Here is a 17,824-nt window from a genome sequence, read left to right as displayed (position 1 = left end):
GTGCACTGAGGGCAAGCGTCTGCCTATAAAACATGTGGCATATACTAAGGAGGCTGAGGGTGGAGCTACCAGGAAGAAGAGGGGGTTACTACCGCTGACTCCCGTCTCCTCGCACTGTCACTGCTGACGACGCCCTTGCTCAGAATGAGAGAAGAGGGCTTTTCGTGAAGCAAAAAGAAGCAAGGCTGTAAGGGAAGGCTGTCTTCCCCTTTCCTTCCTGACCGCTGGCCTGCCTGCCTTTCTTGGCTCCTGCTTTGCTGCCACCTCCTTTTAAAAATTATTCTTATTAGCGAGGCCACCCAGATCTCGCCTTCAGGCCAGACAGAGCCAAGAAGCAGTGAGGAAGCTCAAGACTTGCTCACCCTCCATTTCTGAGGCCAGGTGTGTGTGCCAGCATCCCTCCTTTCTTCCACCTGCACTCCACCCACTCAGACTCTCTCTCCAAGACACTGCAGTAGTTGAGGGCTTCCCCCCCTCCCATGCAGGAGGGACAGGTGTGTTTGTGTGTGTGTGTGTGCACGCTGATCTGTCTTCTGCTCCACTTTCATTCCCCAAGTGCACGCTAATCAAATCATCAGTTCGGATGATCATCCTAAGGCCTAAAACCATTAACCCCCTCCCCAATATGTGCACCTTGTTGTCTGCAATGCACAATCTAGCATCCCCATCACAACACATTACTGCTTCTTGATTATAATTTAAAGAAAAAGGGGGGGGGAAGCTCAGCAGGTTGGCTGAGACTGGGATCCTGGTACTGCAGCAGAAATGTATTTATTTATTTGTTTATTTATTTATTGCATTGATATCCCACCTTTCCTCCAAGTTGCTCAAAGTGGTGCATATGATCCCTCCACTTCCATTTTATCCTTACACAGACTGAGAAACTGTGTTGGGTCCAAGGTCACCCAGTGGGCTTCATGGTCAAGTGGGGATTTGAACCTGGTTCTTAGTCCAACACTGTAACACACTGGTTTTGGGAACTGTACATCTTCAGACTGTGGGAGGGGGAGGGGGATACCAATTTGATTGGATATTTGCATTAAGAAAAGAAAGCAACACCTCCCTGTTTGCAGGGAGCTTTTATGGAAAGGGATATATGGAGATGTGATTTTGCCATGCACCATTTTTTCAGTTAACAGAGGCTAAAATTACAATTAGCATTGGGGGGGATCACAAAATGTTTTGAGCTTACAAAGGGGGTCCCATACTCATAAAGGTTGGGAACAATTTTTTGTGATTGATTCCTTACACCTATGTCAGCTTGGCCACTCTTACTATTCCCATATTAGAGAAGGCTGAAGCTGAATGTGGTTTACCTAAGGCCACCAAATGAATTTATGGTTTAGGGCAAGATTCAAACCAGGATCTTTCTACCTCACAGCTCAGCCTCTTAGCAACAAGAAGTCTCCCAACAAGAAGAATGGCAGGATTTGTAAAAGCCACTTTACAGCAAGGTTTGGCTAAATATTCTTAAATGTTTTTAAATGTACCATTTCTCTAAACTTACTTGGACTAGAATAGCAGGATTGGCCCTACTGCGAGGCAATCTGAACTCCATTCCCGCTCCTGCTGAGGCCAATTTCAAGCAGCAGAATTTGCACACAATCTCATTATGGTTGCCATGTCTCAGTTCTCCAAATGATTTGCATAATATACAAGTTGTCTTATGCAAATAAAGTGGTGGGTTAGAGAACAATAAAGCAACCCCTTTTTTTACTCCAGTTTGCATTCTCCCAACACTGCTTTGCTTACACATTTTTGAATGTAATAAATAGACAAATCCTGATAGAATGGATGGCTAAACCTTTTGACCCTTTCTACCTTCCAACAAAGGAGGGTGGGGAATCTTTTTGGCTCCACAGGCCAGATCCTTATCAGAATCAGCCTCACAGGCCAAATTTGATGGGTGGGTGGGGCTGTCCACCTGTCAATCACACATTGTCATTATAACGCCCGGTCGAAGCCCTGGTGATGGAGTGGAACAGGGAGATCACTAGGGCAGTGGACCGGGTGGCTCCGAAACGTCCTCTCCCCCTGAATAGAGCTCAGATAGCACCCTGGAATACACCACGGTTGTGGGGTCTGAGACAGGAGGTGAGACGACTTGCGCGCCGGTGGCGGAAATCTCGCACTGAAGACGATCGGACACAGGTCAGAGCAGCAATAGTTGCCTACCACATGGCAACAAAGGCAACAAAGAAGGATTTCTTTGCGGCCTCTATTGCGTCGGCAGAGTGTTGTCCCAGGAGATTGTTCCAAGTGGTCCGAAGCCTGGTCGGTCCAGTAGCTCAGGATCCCATGGAGCATTCTAAAATCTCATGTGGTACTTTTGCTAAACACTTTGCCGATAAAATCGAGAGCCTGAAGAGCATGATTCCGTTCACCGTGGATACAGGTAGTGGGCCAGAGTCGGCCAGTTGCATTCCGGTCCGGTGGGATCGATTTCAGCCTCTTCTCTCTGAGGAAGTGGACAAGGTGCTCAGTACTGTGAGACCGACCACCTGTCTGTTTGATCCTTGCCCTTCGTGGCTCATTATGAGCTGCAAAGAGACACTGAGCGAAGGGATCAAGGCAGTGATAAATGCATCCTTGAAAGAGGGTGCAATGCCATCAGCCCTCAAGGAGGCGGTGATAAAGCCCATCTTAAAAAAACCCTCCTTGGATCCCCAAGAGTTGAACAACTTTCGCCCAGTCTCTAATTTACCATTCTTGGGCAAGGTGATCGAGCGAGTGGTGGCTAAACAATTACAGACACACTTGGATGAAGCGGATTATTTAGATCCATTCCAATCGGGCTTCAGGACTGGTCATGGAACTGAAACAGCCTTGGTCGCCCTGGTAGATGATATGAGGAGGGCGCTGGATAGGGGGGAGTATACCTTCCTCGTCCTCCTGGATCTCTCAGCGGCTTTCGACACCGTTGACCACGGTGTCCTTTTAAATCGCCTAGAGGGATTGGGAATAGGAGGCACTGTTTTACAGTGGTTCCGTTCCTATCTCTCTAATCGGCACCAACGGGTGGCATTGGGAGATGAGGTTTCAGACCCTTGGCCTCTTAATTGTGGAGTACCACAGGGTTCTATCCTCTCCCCCATGCTATTCAACATCTATGTGAAACCGCTGGGGGCCATCATCAGGAGTTTTGGGCTGCAGTGTCACCAATATGCGGATGACACTCAGCTCTACCTCTCATTTAAGTCCTCACCAGAGTTGGCTGTGGATACCATGCCCAAGTGCCTGGAATCCGTAAGTGGATGGATGGGAGAGAACAGACTGAAACTGAACCCCGACAAGACCGAGGTGTTGCTTGTGGGAGACAAAAGAAGGTTGGGGATTACAGACCTGGTGCTTAATGGGGTGAGACTACCCCTGAAGGACCAGGTCCACAGCCTTGGGGTCATTTTGGACTCCCAGTTGTCCATGGAGGCTCAGGTTTTGGCAGTGAGCCGGGCAGCTTGGTATCAATTTCATTTGATACAGAGGCTGCGACCCTACCTTCCTCTTCATCTGCTCCCACAGGTGATACATGCCCTGGTCTCCTCCCGCTTAGACTACTGTAATGCACTCTACGTGGGGTTACCCTTGAAAACGGTCCGGAAGTTACAGCTGGTACAGAATGCGGCGGCACGTTTGATTACGCACAGCCGTCAATGTGATCATATCACTCCAGTGTTAATAGATCTTCACTGGCTACCAGTTGTCTACCGGGCCCAATTCAAGGTGTTGGTGCTGACCTTTAAAACCCTATACGGTTTCGGCCCAGTTTATCTGAAGGAGCGCCTCCAGTATCACCAATTATGTCGCCTGACGAGATCAGCCTCACAAGACCTTCTCTCGGTCCCACCGGTTAAAACAGCTAGGCTGGTGCGGACCAGAGAGAGGGCATTTTCAATTGTGGCCCCCACCCTCTGGAATTCCCTTCCTTTGGATCTGCGACTTACCCCCTCCCTGCTAGGTTTTCGCCAAGCCTTAAGGACCTGGCTATTCAGACAGGCCTATAAGATCAGGGTGGATTAGTTTTAAAGTGTTAATTGATGGTTGCTTTTAGATGGATTATGATTGTTTTTAATATGTGTATTGTATTTTATATTGTTGTACATCGCCTAGAGTGTCCGTTAACTCGGACAGATAGGCGACCCACAAATAAAATTATTATTATTATTATTATTATATCACATGATCGACAGGTGGGTTGTCATCCAAGCCAGGAAGCCTGAGGTGCTTTATGGAGATGCAGATAGTGAGTTGTTTAGCCAGCAGATACAACTTTTTAAAAATTATTTTTTATTTTTGAAATACAGTTTTCTGATATACCAGATTTCCGCAAAAGAGCTGTAAAAATAATTGGAAAAATGTGTTTGTTGCTGTAAGGCATGCTGCTTCCCTTTCTCTTCTTTTCCTTTCACCCCCTACACCTGCAAGGGTAAAGTTTATTTCTAATGCGGCTATTATGTGCAAGAGGAATTATATGCAAAAGAGGTGTTTTAAAAATACTGCCTTCAGCAACTAGCATTGGAAAAAGGCAGGCTGCATCCTTTCCTTTGGGCTAATGGAAACAAAATGAAGGTAGGGGGTGTGGTGATAAAGACCCCCAGCGAAAAAAAGCCCACCCACTCAAGATGCTTCAGTGCATCCACAGTCAGGTAAAACAGGATTTTATATTGGATTTTCTTCCCTTACTGTATTACCTGTGGATCTGGGAAGTTCAAATTTAGCAGGGGGAAATGCAGATTGCCACTTGGATGAGAAGAATGTCATATGGATGCTACAAAGAAGACAATAAAATATAAAATTAGAGACCCAAGTAGCTTCCAATCTACATTAAACTCCGATGTTGTTGAGCCGTAATACAGTGGAAGAAATCCACCATGAATGTACTATTATTGGGTCAAACACACATTGCAGAAAGCACCCTTCTGGAGAGGCCCATCGTTCTCTGTCAATTTGCTGCCCACTTTTCCTTTCCCCAGGTTGAAAGACAATGAACATAGCAAAGGCTGTTTTGCATAGGATGCCTGAGAAGGGAGGCGGCGATGTTGCTTCCTTCCAGGAAGCCTCAAGTGAAGTGAAAGCATGGCTACACTTCCCCTCCCAGACTGCGCCATGCATTAGCATTGATCCAGGAGCTCTGCGCAGGACTCCACAGAAGAGAGGGAGCTACCCAGCATCCTCCGTCCTGACACAGAGACACCTAGAGTGAGAAAATGGCTCCTGCAGGGTGTTTTTGTCGACCTCACCTCAGACACAGGAGGCAGGGCTGGGTGAGCAACTAGCCTTTTTGCCTCAGGTGGTGGAAAGACTTGAGACAGCAGGAAAATCTTCATTGGAACAAAGGAAAAGCTTTTCCTGAGCTCCCATCTTTTTAGATAGGGTGAGATGAAGTGTGTGTGTGTGGGAATATAATCATACACAGAAATGCCCACAAAGACGATACTCTGTTGGAAGAGGTAGTCAGTCCATTTTGATTTCAGCCATTAGGGAAGAACTAGGCTAAGCCAGATTCAGGATTTTCTCCTTCTCTGGAATTTTTACATAGCGCTTTCAGGTTTTGCTTCACTTGAGAACTTTGAGACTAAAGTGACTGACAGGAGAAAGGGGTCACTTTTGTTTTAGACTTAAAGGCACCACCATGCAATTTCAGGTCATGTCCATCCTTGCACACTGGCCTCAGAATAAACTTACTGACCCCTGGCCCCTTCCTTCGGTCTCCACAGTGCCCAGTAAATGGGAAGTGGCTTATGGAAACTGCTTAAGAAGTACTGAACGGAGACATCTCCCCCTTTTCTGTTTTCCATGCTTTCTCTTGCAGCAGCCTTCTCCAACCTGGTGCCCCCTCCAAGTATTAGACTACAGCTTTCAGTGCAAGCCACACTGCCTTGTACTGATGGGAGTTGTAGAACAAAGTTGGTGAAAGTTAAACTAATGAGAAGAACCCACATCTCATGTTTGGAGAGTCCAGGGCTGATTTCCCCCCCTATAATATAGGGCACAACAAGATTTGGCCCTGCCTTGTTCACCAGTGCAGGCTTCTTGCCATCAACATACTTGCTGATATCTGAATTCCAAATGAGAATTTTGGGCATAATCCACTGGGAAATTATCCTGTGCAATTCCTTTGAAATGAACCAAATGTGCAAGAGTGTAGGAGCAGAATTTCCCAGCAGATTGTGCCCCAAGGCTCCCCCTCCCCGTCTCTGACAGCTCTTAAAGCCAGCCAATGACATGAGAAAGTAAACAGATGTATTTTGGGAGATGGTTGGTGCTGGGGCTCCCCTTGCCCTGCCCATCTCCATGTTGTGTGTGTCTGAAGGGGAAAGTTTCACATCTTCCCAAACAGTCGTGGCAATTTCAGCTCATCTTCTTTCTCCCTTAAAATGTAATGAGAACCATTGATTAGCTTGGTCCACAGCCGTCTGCATAGCTCTGGGTTCTTTTTCATAGTCACGCTCAAGTGTGATGCATCTATCACATAGCTAGAACCCAGGATCTGCATTTATTTTATGCCTATGACTATCTTTTATATTATTTATTTATTGTATCCCACCCTTTTCGCAAGGCATCTCCCATGGTACATTGTTCTCCCCTCACTATTGTAACTCCACTGAGATAAGTTAATTTATGAGATGGTGGCTAGCCTATTTTTACCCAATGAGTTTCATGAAGAGTTGAACTTGGGTTTCCACAGACTTAGTCCAGGGCACTAACCACTACACCATCCTGACCTGTCAGTTAACGGTCTGCTATATTTGAGGGGCAGAAGAGGAATGGAGAGTTCTATTAAGGTTGATGCCCTGGGCTTCTGCTGGGAGGAAGGGTAGGATATAAATCAAATAATAAATAAATAAATAAGGTTCTCAAACCTTATTTATTTCCTTCTCTTTCCCCATTCTACACACCACACTCTGTCACTGAGACTTAGGGTGCTTGGTTGCAACTTGATAAGGAGATGGGAGATCTGTGACTGGATCTTCCACATTGTTTTAATAGAAATGCAGCTGGGGGAGTGGGAGGGGGCTCATTTAAGACTGACTGTGCAGGACACGGAATAATGGGCTCAAGCTGCAGGAAGCCAGATTTCGACTGGACATCAGGAAAAGCTTCCTAAATTTTAGAGCCATACGACAATGGAATCAATGACCTAGAGAGGTGGTGGGCTCTCTGACACTGGAGGCCTGGAAGAGGCAGCTGGACAGCCATCTGCTTGGATTTGGATTCCTGCATTGCGCAGGGGGTTGGACTTGATGACCTTATAGGCTCCTTCCAACTCTACTGTTCTATGATTCTAAGTGGGAGGCAGGAGAAGATATAAATCAAATAATAAAATAAATAAAATAAAAGTAAGTCCTATTGAATTCAATGGGGTTTTCTCCCACTATGTGGGATTAGCATTGCAGGTATATTCCCAGAAAAGTGAGTATAGGATTAAAGCTTCATACTGGGAAGATTTTCAAAACAGACTATGAATTAGACAAATAAACTGCCCTCTTCACCAGCCCAGGAAAACTTAAACAAGTTCCAAGTACACTTCTTTTAAATTTCTGTTCAAAAATTATTTGGAAGATAAAATTTATAATATGCTATTTTTGCAAGTATTTTTTTAAAAAACCCACATGTACACTTTTATTGTAACTGAAATTGTTTACAGTAAACAATTGCCTACCAAGATCCTGCTGTGATTTTTTTGTTCTATATCGCCTGACCTGCACACAGAGAGAAATCTATAAACCAGGAAAAGACAACAGTTTTCTGGCCTTGCGATGGGTTCTAGCTTATTGCTTGGAGGTCAACAAATCCCTTGTCAATCATAACCCTGACTTTACGTATTGTCTACAAGCCTGAAAGGGTGGGGTTAAAGCATTTTAACTTTAACAAGCTCATTTAACAGAAGTTGTGGGGGGGTGGCTGACGTTTTGGTGTATATCTCTTGAAGCAGGCCACCTAGCAACTTAATTTTTTAAAAAATGAAAGATGAGAATCTGGAGATCGGGGTGACTCATCCAGAGACCCAGAGAGGACCCCCAAAACTGGAGTTTCTGGGCAAAAACCAGAGACCTGGAAACCCTAAGTATTAGTGACTCAATTTGGTATTGAAATCGTGTGTTTGTGAGTGAGTGACTAAGTAAGTAATAGCAAGGCTTCAACTGCAAAGCCTTGCTCTTCTAACTAGATTTGCGGTTTGGGGTAGAGAAAACAACCTTTGCAGAAAGGTGAAACATTGCTCTCTTTTCTCAAAATATAAAAATGAAATATTTTTCTAGTGTTGTCCATAGAGGATTCAGTGTTTTTATTTTTACTGTGTGCTTTTATTGCGTGTTTTTTTAAATAGCTTCTTTACATTACGGAAAAACAAAAATAAATATAATTCCTAAATCTATTTTTATAATACTAGAACAGTTGTGTTTTAACTAATTTTTCTAAGTTCTGAAATTTGAGTTTTAGTGATTATTATTAATATTTTGCTTTTTAATTTATTTATTGGTGTGTGGGCGGGCGGGCAGGCTTGAATTAATTTTGCTGGGCTAGTAACATGTAAATGCATTTGGAAAGCTGTATTAACTTCCTATTTTTTTTTTACCACTTTTACCTCAATCCAAATGTCAGGGCTTGTACATGGAAAAGAGGTTTCCATGTACAAGCAATGTGAATGAAAAAATGGACACCCAGTAACAATTCCTTAAAAAATGCATTTGTCAGGAACTTTCCTATCAAACATGTATTTCCTTTAATAAATGCCTATATATAATTTTCTGAAAGGCAGAGTCTTTGTGTGATTGTAGCCAGGATAAAGTGTGCTCATTCAACATGGATTCTGTTACAAATCAGCTTCTGCCAGCATTCACCTCCCATGCTAACGTTTCCCATCCAGTGCCAGTAAGCCAAGGCTCTGCCACTAATCCCATTATCTCACATCTTGAGCCTGTCATGGTGCTAGAGCTGCCTATGTTTCAAGAGGTTGCAGGAGCAATAGTTGCAGGATCATTGCCACAAATAATTTTTCTCTTCTTCCACGCTCTGGACCTCAGAGTGTTTTTTTTTAATACAGTGGACAGGAAAGGGAGAGACAGTCACAGCTTTAAGGAAAATGTGTGAGTTAAAAATGATTCTTCATGTAGAATTTCCTCAGGCTTTAGAACTACCACCACCCTCTCACTGTCAGTGAGACTTTAAATGTATATAAAATGTGTAGATTGCAAAGTTGAGCTCCCAACCCCTTGTAGGCCATATTAACAGATATCCTTACAGCTTTGATTTAATCTCAGCTTTGATCTAACAATTCCATCACTGTACTACTTTAAATCAAAGGCTTACACTTCCTTTCCACAGAACTCTAGTTTGATTCAGCAATGCGAGGTGTTTTACCAAACATAAACTTGTTGGCCTCCTGTGTTTGATATCTGTTTTTCACAACTACACTACTCCAGGAACTACTTGCATTACACTTCAGGTTTTCTCACAGAGTGTACACTCAAAAATATTCAGTCCTATACCTGTGGTGCTTTTCACACATCACACAGAGCATACCTTGGTATCCTAATGCAAGCATTGTTATGCTAACTTTCAGATTTCAGTGAATAGGACTATCAGTGCAGGTTGTTGTGAGGCAATATCTGGCCAGTGTGTTGAACTTGACAATGGTTTATTTTTAGCCAAGGATATTTATTTATTCAATTCCATTTATTAATCTCTTCCCCTAAAATATCTCAAAATGATTTCACAATTTTCCAGTGATGCTTTTCCATTGGAACTGTTAGACAATCCTCCTGAAGTCTTCTGAATGGCTAGGAAATCCCTGAAAGGGGGCATGCCTTTTTTCTAGAAATGGGGAGAAATTTAATTCAGTTCGCATTTCAAGACAAATCTATCAAATGTGTGCTTTCTGAAACAATATAAGAACTGAAACATAGCCATCCCTCAAAATTAACATTCAAATTTTGCAATGCAGCTTGCCAGTCAGTGTTTACAAAAATGCATACGTAAGAAGTGTGCATAAAGATGAATAAGAGTGAAAATAACATACAAAAATGCATCATATGATGAGAAAATTGCTTGCAAAAAGGTGTTCATTAGTCAAAAATGTGTTTTATTAGGAGAAATTCACACTAAAATGCTGAAGTTTAATGATGATTTTTAAAAAAAATAATACATTGCTGCAGAAATGTTTAGAACTGAATTTAAGAGTGGAACAATGAGAAACAGAGAGAACTGAAATGGACAGATCTTTCCATCCCTACTTTCTTCCCCCCCACCTAGCTAAGGACGGCATAATCTCGGTGTCTGACAAGAATGGGCTACAGCGAGGGAGGGAGACCGAGGCTGTGTACACACTTTGCATTCAGTGCGCTCTCACCGCCAGTTTGGGAAGCAGTGTGCACATGACGCATTAGCCACAATCTGTATCTCTTTTGTATCTGTCCTGCCTCTTACGAAATACTGCATCTTGATGCTTCTCCCCACACCCCCGCCCCCAAACTAGCTTAGATCCAAAGTGAGAAAAAGAACATCATAGCTGTGTTTTAAGCTAGTAATGTGTACACAGCCAGAGAGAGAGAGACTTTAAAAAAGTTAGGATACATCTAAAATACAAGAGATTACACGTGAATCAGCCCTGAATGATACCTGTATTTGCCACATTCATACTTTAGGTACTTTTACAACAAAATCCTAGGCATGTTTACTTAGAATTCAGTCCTACAGTATTCAGTGGAATTGTCACTATGCTTAGGACTGCAACCTTGAAAAACACATTGTGTGACATGGCCATGTGGCTGAACCACACTCTGGTTGCTGGTGCACCATAGTAGCTAAGATGTGAGCTATCAGAAAAGGAGCCCCAGGAAAAGGGCTTATCAGCCACAAACTCATTAGTGGCTTCAGAAATGGAACTAGGTGTTATGCAGGAAATGGAGCTGCTGCTATTTCACCCTCTACTCCCACAGTAACATCTCTTTAAAAAAATGATTTAAAGCATTTACCTCCCACCTTTTGCTCTGGAAAGGCCCCCAAGGTACCTATTTTAATACGACATTGTGATGTGTAATCATGATGCTGAGATAATGATGTGAAGTCAGGGTGGGGCTACACGATGATGTCACGCCACATATTTTGTTACAGTCAGTGCTATAAGGAATCAAATATGAATTTTTAATGGTACAGCAACCACAAATAAAATGGAAACGTTACAGTATATAAAATCCATAAGTTTGTTAAAAGATATGGGAGGGATAAAAAGGACTCATAGACGGTCTAAGCCAGAGGAGAGGAACCTCCTGCCCATGGGCCAAACTTGGCCTGCCAGGCCATCTTCCCTAAACTATGCCCACCTGTCAATCATGTGATTGGCAGGAAGGTGGGGTTCAATTCTGTATTGGCTGCAGGTCCCTGCTTCCAAGCTTCCTTAAAATGCAGGCTTCTTTCTTGAACTTTCTACGGTGCCAGTGGTGGGGGGTCGACAAATGGGAGAAAGATGATTCTCCCCTTCATCCCCCTCCAGCTGCTGTGGTTTCTAAGTGCCTGACAGCCAGCTGGCAACTGGGCATTTATGGACCCTGCAAAATATTCTGACATGTTGCAACCCTCTCCCAGCCCATGATGACTGATTCATAGCGCTCTCTCTCTCTCTCTGTCTCTCTCTGTCTCTCTCTCTCTCTCTCTCTCTCTCTCTCTGTGTGTGTGTGTGTGTGTGTGTGTGTGTGATTTCCATCAGAATGAGGGACTGGGAGGGAAGATTTAAAACAGAGCTGCTCAGCCTACTGGTGAACAGGTAAGAATGGTACAAAAGTGGCTGGCCTGCTTTTAATGTTAATCCTTAATCTTTATCTGGAGCCCCACCACCTCTTCCTGCTGCTCTGCTGAACAGTTGTGGGTCGTATAAGATTAGTCAATGACCCAGAAGCAGCCCATGTGTGGGGTGGGTGGGCACACATTGAACACTTCTGGAAATAGACAGGAAAAAGGCATGTTTCTTGAAGACTATGCATACTGTCTGGAGAATGTACAAAACACAGTTGAGCTATGCACAATCCTCAATACCTGTTGAAGATCATGCATAATGGCAGGAGAAAGTAGAAAACAGCCATGATATGTACATCTCCCAAAGTCTGTTTTGGATTATGCATAATAATCAGAGAATGTACAGAATTCAGGCAATATATGCACATTTTCCAAGGCCTGTTGGAGATGTTGACCAGGAAATGTGTACAAATCCCTCTTCATGGAAGGTTAGTGTACACATTCTCCAGGAAGCATGGTGAATACATGCAATGGCTGTTATACACATTAACTACTCAGCTTACATTCCCCTTAACACACACACACACACACACACACACACACAGTCTCCCCCTTTCCCCAAACAGGATGGTTATAAGTCCTATCCTCAAAGCTGTGTTTGTACTCTGCAGAAATTTTATTTTCAGTTGTAATGTAAATTATGAGCCAAGAAAACCTGACTTCTGCAACTGATATAAATGATACAAATTGGGTGAATTGTGGGAAGGGACGAAGTGCTATGAAAGGCTCTTTCCAGGTACTGGAAATCATGTTCAGCCATCCTTCTGGCTTCTGAAATTTCAACAGATGCTCACATGTTTAAGCTTTTTTTTTTAAAAAAAAAGCACTGAGATTTTCAGGCTCAGACAACTTGTTCTGCAGAGTTCCATGATTCTTTCATCCACAGCCCTGTTGTTTTTGACCCAAAGCATCCTAGCTGGAGGAAGGATGTGTGGAGACCGGAGATAGGCCTTCCTTTCTAGTTGTTTTTAACTCAAAATTGCCATTCAGTCTCATCTTATACCCATGAGGGGTGGGGTTGAGATATGGGGTCTCTTTGACCTCTCTGTATCTTTTTGTCTATGAAAAAGCAGCTTTGGAATGATTATTTTGAGCTGGGAAATTACCAGAGTGAAAAGAGTTAAACAGTCGTTCTCTGCGTATCTTTCTTCTTTTCAGACTTGCCGCTTGTGTAGGCTGAGGAGGAAAGAGTCACAGAACTCCATGTAATGGGTAGTTTGAGTCTCAAATAGTAGGATGCCACATTTTTTGCTTTTTCTGCACTCCACCAAGCAGCCTGTATGCCCACTCTTTCCCTCCAGTTGTTCTCTTCTTTTTTCTGTTATAGGTCTGCTGCTGAATGTTTTTTAAGGTAACATTTCCTATTCAGCCATAGCCTTATAATAATACTTGTTGTTTTCCTGATTTTCAGGATGTGCCACTGATGGAGTCTGAAAAAACCAAAGGAGGAGACCCTTTTTCCTCAGCAACCCACATATATAATGAATCCTCTAATCCTGCACCATCTAGAAGGCACCATGATATCCCAGAGTTTATCACTATGAGTAATGCTTCTGAAGAGAGGGTGGTGGTGACAGCAGAGGAGGAAGAGGTCTCTTTTTCTGAAGACCTAGCACTTCTCTTTGTTGTGAAAGAACAGATATGGGACAGACTCTCTAACCCTGTAGAAAGAGAGACAAGTGTGAGACTGGAAAGAGGCCAGAGAGATCCAGAGAACTGGGGAGGATTTTCAGAGCAAGAAAATGATGTCAACATACAAGAAGTCATTTTGGAGGATAACAGGGATGCCCCCTTGAATTATCATCAGGGAGAACTTAAAGCTGCTCATTCCTTAAGGGATCACAAGTCTTCCCTTTTCAGATCAACTTCCCTTGCGCAGATCCCAGGCACTCCCAGTGAGGTTGCAGTGAGACAGGGAAAAGGTCAAACCCTTGTTGTTGGATTTCCCCAAGCCCTGAACCTTTATGATACATTCTCTCAGACAGAGAGTGAGGTAACAGGCACTTTTTCTGCTCAGGAGGAATCAGCTGATGAATATCCCCCAGTGAGTCATGATATTTCAAAGTATCACCAAAATGCTGAGTCTTCCAAAGCCAGATTAGATGAAGATCACTCATCAGAACTAGAGCCACAGCATGAGCTTGACAAGAGATATATGCCAAATATGGAAGCCACATTGGAGACCGATGAGGAGATGCCTTCTAAAACGGAAGGATCTGGCCAGATACATTCTAATACTTCCACAAAGGATGAAGAGGGTAATGTAATAGAGCTAAAGAGACAAGTAGAGGATGTGAAATCTTCTGCTCTTTTCCAGTCAAATTTTGAATCTTCTAAGGGTAGAAATGTAGATGTGCAACAACCAAAATCCAATGAAATGTTGTCTCTGCCATTCTCTAAGAGAGCAGACAGTAATTCAGACATGGGAGAGAATTTGGAAGAATTGGAGCAAAATTTATTTATTTGCACTGTCCTCCATCTAGAGGAGGAGGAGGAGGATGGCACAGTACAAAGCAAAACTGATTCACTAAAGAAGACAATCAAAAGAAAGCATACTAAAAGCAACACAGATTGTGGTGAATTAGAATCTTCTCAGAAGGAGGTATTAAAATCACTGGAGTCAGGGCCTGCAGAAATGGAGCCACTGGAGTTGGTAGACACTGAACTGAATGACGAGGGCCTGGAATGTAAAAGAATGGAGAACAAAATGGAAACAGAGCAGAAGAAACTTGAATTGGGACACAATTACCAGGAAGACCAAGATTGGTTTGTACAAGTCGCAAAAGCAATGAAGCAAGGGGTAGAGACAGAATTGACTGCCCCGCTAGTCACACTGCGTCTAGATTCATTGTATAATCTGGAAAATAACTTGGCTCTGCCCGGTGTAAGTATGAACAGTTCTTTGGTTGAGGCTGAAGGATTTACCTTCTCTTTCAAGGAATTCTTGACACCAGATCACTGTCCAAAGTCAGTCTGGAGACAGGGCTCTGGTAATCCACAAATAACAAAAGTGAAAACTTCACTACTTGAACGTCTTCCCCCAGAGTGTGAGAGCCCAAGGTCACAGGCTCTAATAAGTCTTGACTCTCATAAACTAGAATCCTTTGTCATCTATGACCAAGCAGGTCATAGTGTCCAAGACAATGGACAACCTACTGAGGAAGACAGAAGTACTCCGACTGAAAAAGAGGACAGTGAATGTGCTGGATATGAGACCGGTGCCATGAGTGTTAATGATGAAAAAATGACACTATTCTGTAGAGATTCAGCAGTAACCCCTGGTCCACAGATCCACCCACATGATTCTAAGCCTGTAGATCACCCTATTGATATTGAAATCCATATCCCTACCTCATCATTAGGGACCTCAATAGCAGTAGATCCTCTGGAGAAAGATGCTGGCAAGGGAGCCAAAGATGCTGTGTTGTGTGAAGAATCAGAATTCATACAAGAACCAGCAAACCAGAATCTATTTATCTCCTGCCAACTGGATATAGTGGATTGTGAAGAAACCTCCGCATTGGACAGTGATGTAGATGTCCAGGCTCCCAGCAAAAATGACACATCTGGAAAGACCTTACATGAAGTTGCTCAGAGTATTGCCTCCGAGATCATCCAATGTGTATCATTAGGAGAGAGGCTGTCCAATACAGTCAAACAGAGTGTAGAATTTAGCCTTGATTCAACTTTGACTACATTGGCTCCAGCATCATTCCAGGCCCAAGACACTACCATAAGTTATTTAGAGAAATTCCATCAGCATCAAAAAATCTCAAAGAAGAGCTTTGCAATTCCAGGAAAGGAGGAAGCAGGAGGAGATACACTTTTCATGAAGCAACAAACTTCAACCAGTGAATCACCATGTTTTTTAGTTCTTGAAGAGGATGAAACAGAATGTGAAAACGCCTCTCTCAACACTTGTTTTACAATAACCACAGATATGGCTCAGCTCACAAAGCCTTTGACCCCAGTGCCTGTCTCTGATCAGATTGTGCCTCTAGAGCCTGTTTCCAGCCACTTAAATCAGCTCACATCAGCTGTGTCAGATGATTGCAGAGAGCCTGCTCAGCTTGTAACCTCTCCACCTAATGCAGATAGCCTTGCTCAGTCTCCAGCTCATACTCTTGATCCCAGTCAGCTCCTGGAAGAACTGGTCTCTCCCAGTCAAACTTGCCAGTCCACTGCCATTAAGGCTTCACAGTCTTCAGCCCTAACACCTGACACTGAACTTTTTGATCAGCCTTCAGCCTCTGGAGTCAATTCCAACCAACATATTACACAACCGATACCCAGTTCTGACCAGTCTTTATCCCTGGAGTATTATGCCAACCAACCTGTTTCCATGCCAATCACTTTCAAAAATTCCAGTCATTCTGTGTTTCCTGCACTTAATCCCAATCAGTCCAGAAAACTAGTTAACTCTAGCCAAATCAGGGAACCTGTAGCTCCTGAGTTTAACTTCAACCTTCTAGACTTTGCTCATAGCAGGAGACATCACATTTCACATCCAGGGTCCAGCTTCAACAAGCCTTTAGCTTCTGATGCCCAACAACCAGCTGAAGCACCGGAGTCCAGTCTACCTATTCATTACATAGATGGTGATGATCAGACACATACTCTTGTGCCTGTTGCCAACTGCAGTTCTCAGACAACATCCTCAGTTCTTGAAGGTGAACACCTTGCCCAGATTCCAAACATGGACAGCAAATTGGAAGAATTCTCTGTGGTACAATTGGCCAAATCAGTGGGCGCAGGTACTTCCCAAGGTCAAATTGGCTGGAATATAAATGAAACATCCAGTGACATGGGGGTCACTCTGTTGGACATACACTCAGATGCAGTCATTTCAGGAAATGATGCATTAGTGGAAGACCCCTTCTATACCATTCCTGAAACAATGTCTTGTATTATAAATAAAATAAATATGCATGATTGGAAATCTTCATCTGAAGACACCTTGCATCCCTCAGTAAAAAGTCAGAAAATGCCTGAAGCTTCAGAGGCCAAAGGTTCATTGCATTCTTTTCCACCCCTAGCTTTCAGCAACCCAATCCACTTCTTCCAGTGTGGCCCTCCATCACCACCAACTGTGAGACCCCCATGCAGGCAACAAGCTGTCTCTCAGGGGCCACAGCAACAGAGAGAAAATGCAAAGAGAGATGCAAAGGTCACAGCAGCATCTATGGATATGTGCCAGATGGCAGAAAGCAGTGGAACATTCTGGAAGGGCTTGGAAAAATCAGTGATAGAACCAGTTCCAGCTGTGGTTCATAGGAAGGAAGGAGCAACCAATCATCTACCCTTAGAGAAATCCTCTAGTTGTCCAAATAAAAGTGTCATTGAGGTGGACACAAAAGAACCAGCATCCAATTCAAAGAAACAGGAGGTATTAATCAAACACCGAGCAAAAAGCAAAGATTGGCATCGACATGGTGTGAGAAAGATCTCAATACCAACAGACAATCCATTAGGTGAGTGCCTTTTAATCACTGTTCCCAACCAAAACAACCAGAAAAGCAAATATAATTAAAGGGATTGATGAAGTAAAACACAGTTGTTATAACCCTTTCCAACATAAATATTGAAATCTCTCACTAGAATGCCTTAGGCCAAGAACAGAATTTTAGCTTTACTAAACCGATAACATTCTCTTCAAGTTTGGACAAATGGTAAAGTAATGGGTCTGGTATTCTATATCTGGTATAGGCTAGTCTGAAAGCCAGTTTCCAACATTAAGGATGTAAAAAGAGCTGCTGGGTTAGACCAACGGTCCATCTAATCCAGCATCCTGTTTCCATTCATTGGCAGCTAGATTCTTGCAGGGAGCCCACATGCAGAGCATGTAAGCAGCAAACTTTCGTGGTATGTCCCAAGCATTGCATAATCTAAGGTATATTTTCTTTGAACATGGAGGCCCATTTAGCTTCCATGGCTCTTAGTCATTGCCAGATCTAGCTTCTGTGAATTTGACTAACTGCTTTTTGAAGCCATCTAAGCTAATGCCCATTAGCACATTACATTGGTTTAGATGGCT

At 43.3% G+C, this 17,824-nt stretch overlaps 1 protein-coding gene across 2 annotated transcripts in view; it reads left to right on the top strand.

The window, feature by feature from the left end:
- ARHGEF5 (Rho guanine nucleotide exchange factor 5) overlaps nt 1-17,824 on the top strand; it is a 125,507-nt gene that overhangs the window by 46,083 nt on the left and 61,600 nt on the right. For both annotated transcript variants that reach the window (XM_061582618.1, XM_061582617.1), the window contains exon 2: nt 13,202-17,261. In XM_061582618.1, the coding sequence (XP_061438602.1) occupies nt 13,214-17,261 (4,048 nt within the window). In that variant the 5' untranslated portion in view covers nt 13,202-13,213. The remainder of the gene's footprint in view (nt 1-13,201; nt 17,262-17,824) is intronic.

This window comes from Rhineura floridana, chromosome 8 (assembly GCF_030035675.1).
Source record: "Rhineura floridana isolate rRhiFlo1 chromosome 8, rRhiFlo1.hap2, whole genome shotgun sequence".
Taxonomy (NCBI): domain Eukaryota; kingdom Metazoa; phylum Chordata; class Lepidosauria; order Squamata; family Rhineuridae; genus Rhineura; species Rhineura floridana.
This window is presented reverse-complemented; position numbering and strand designations above follow the sequence as displayed.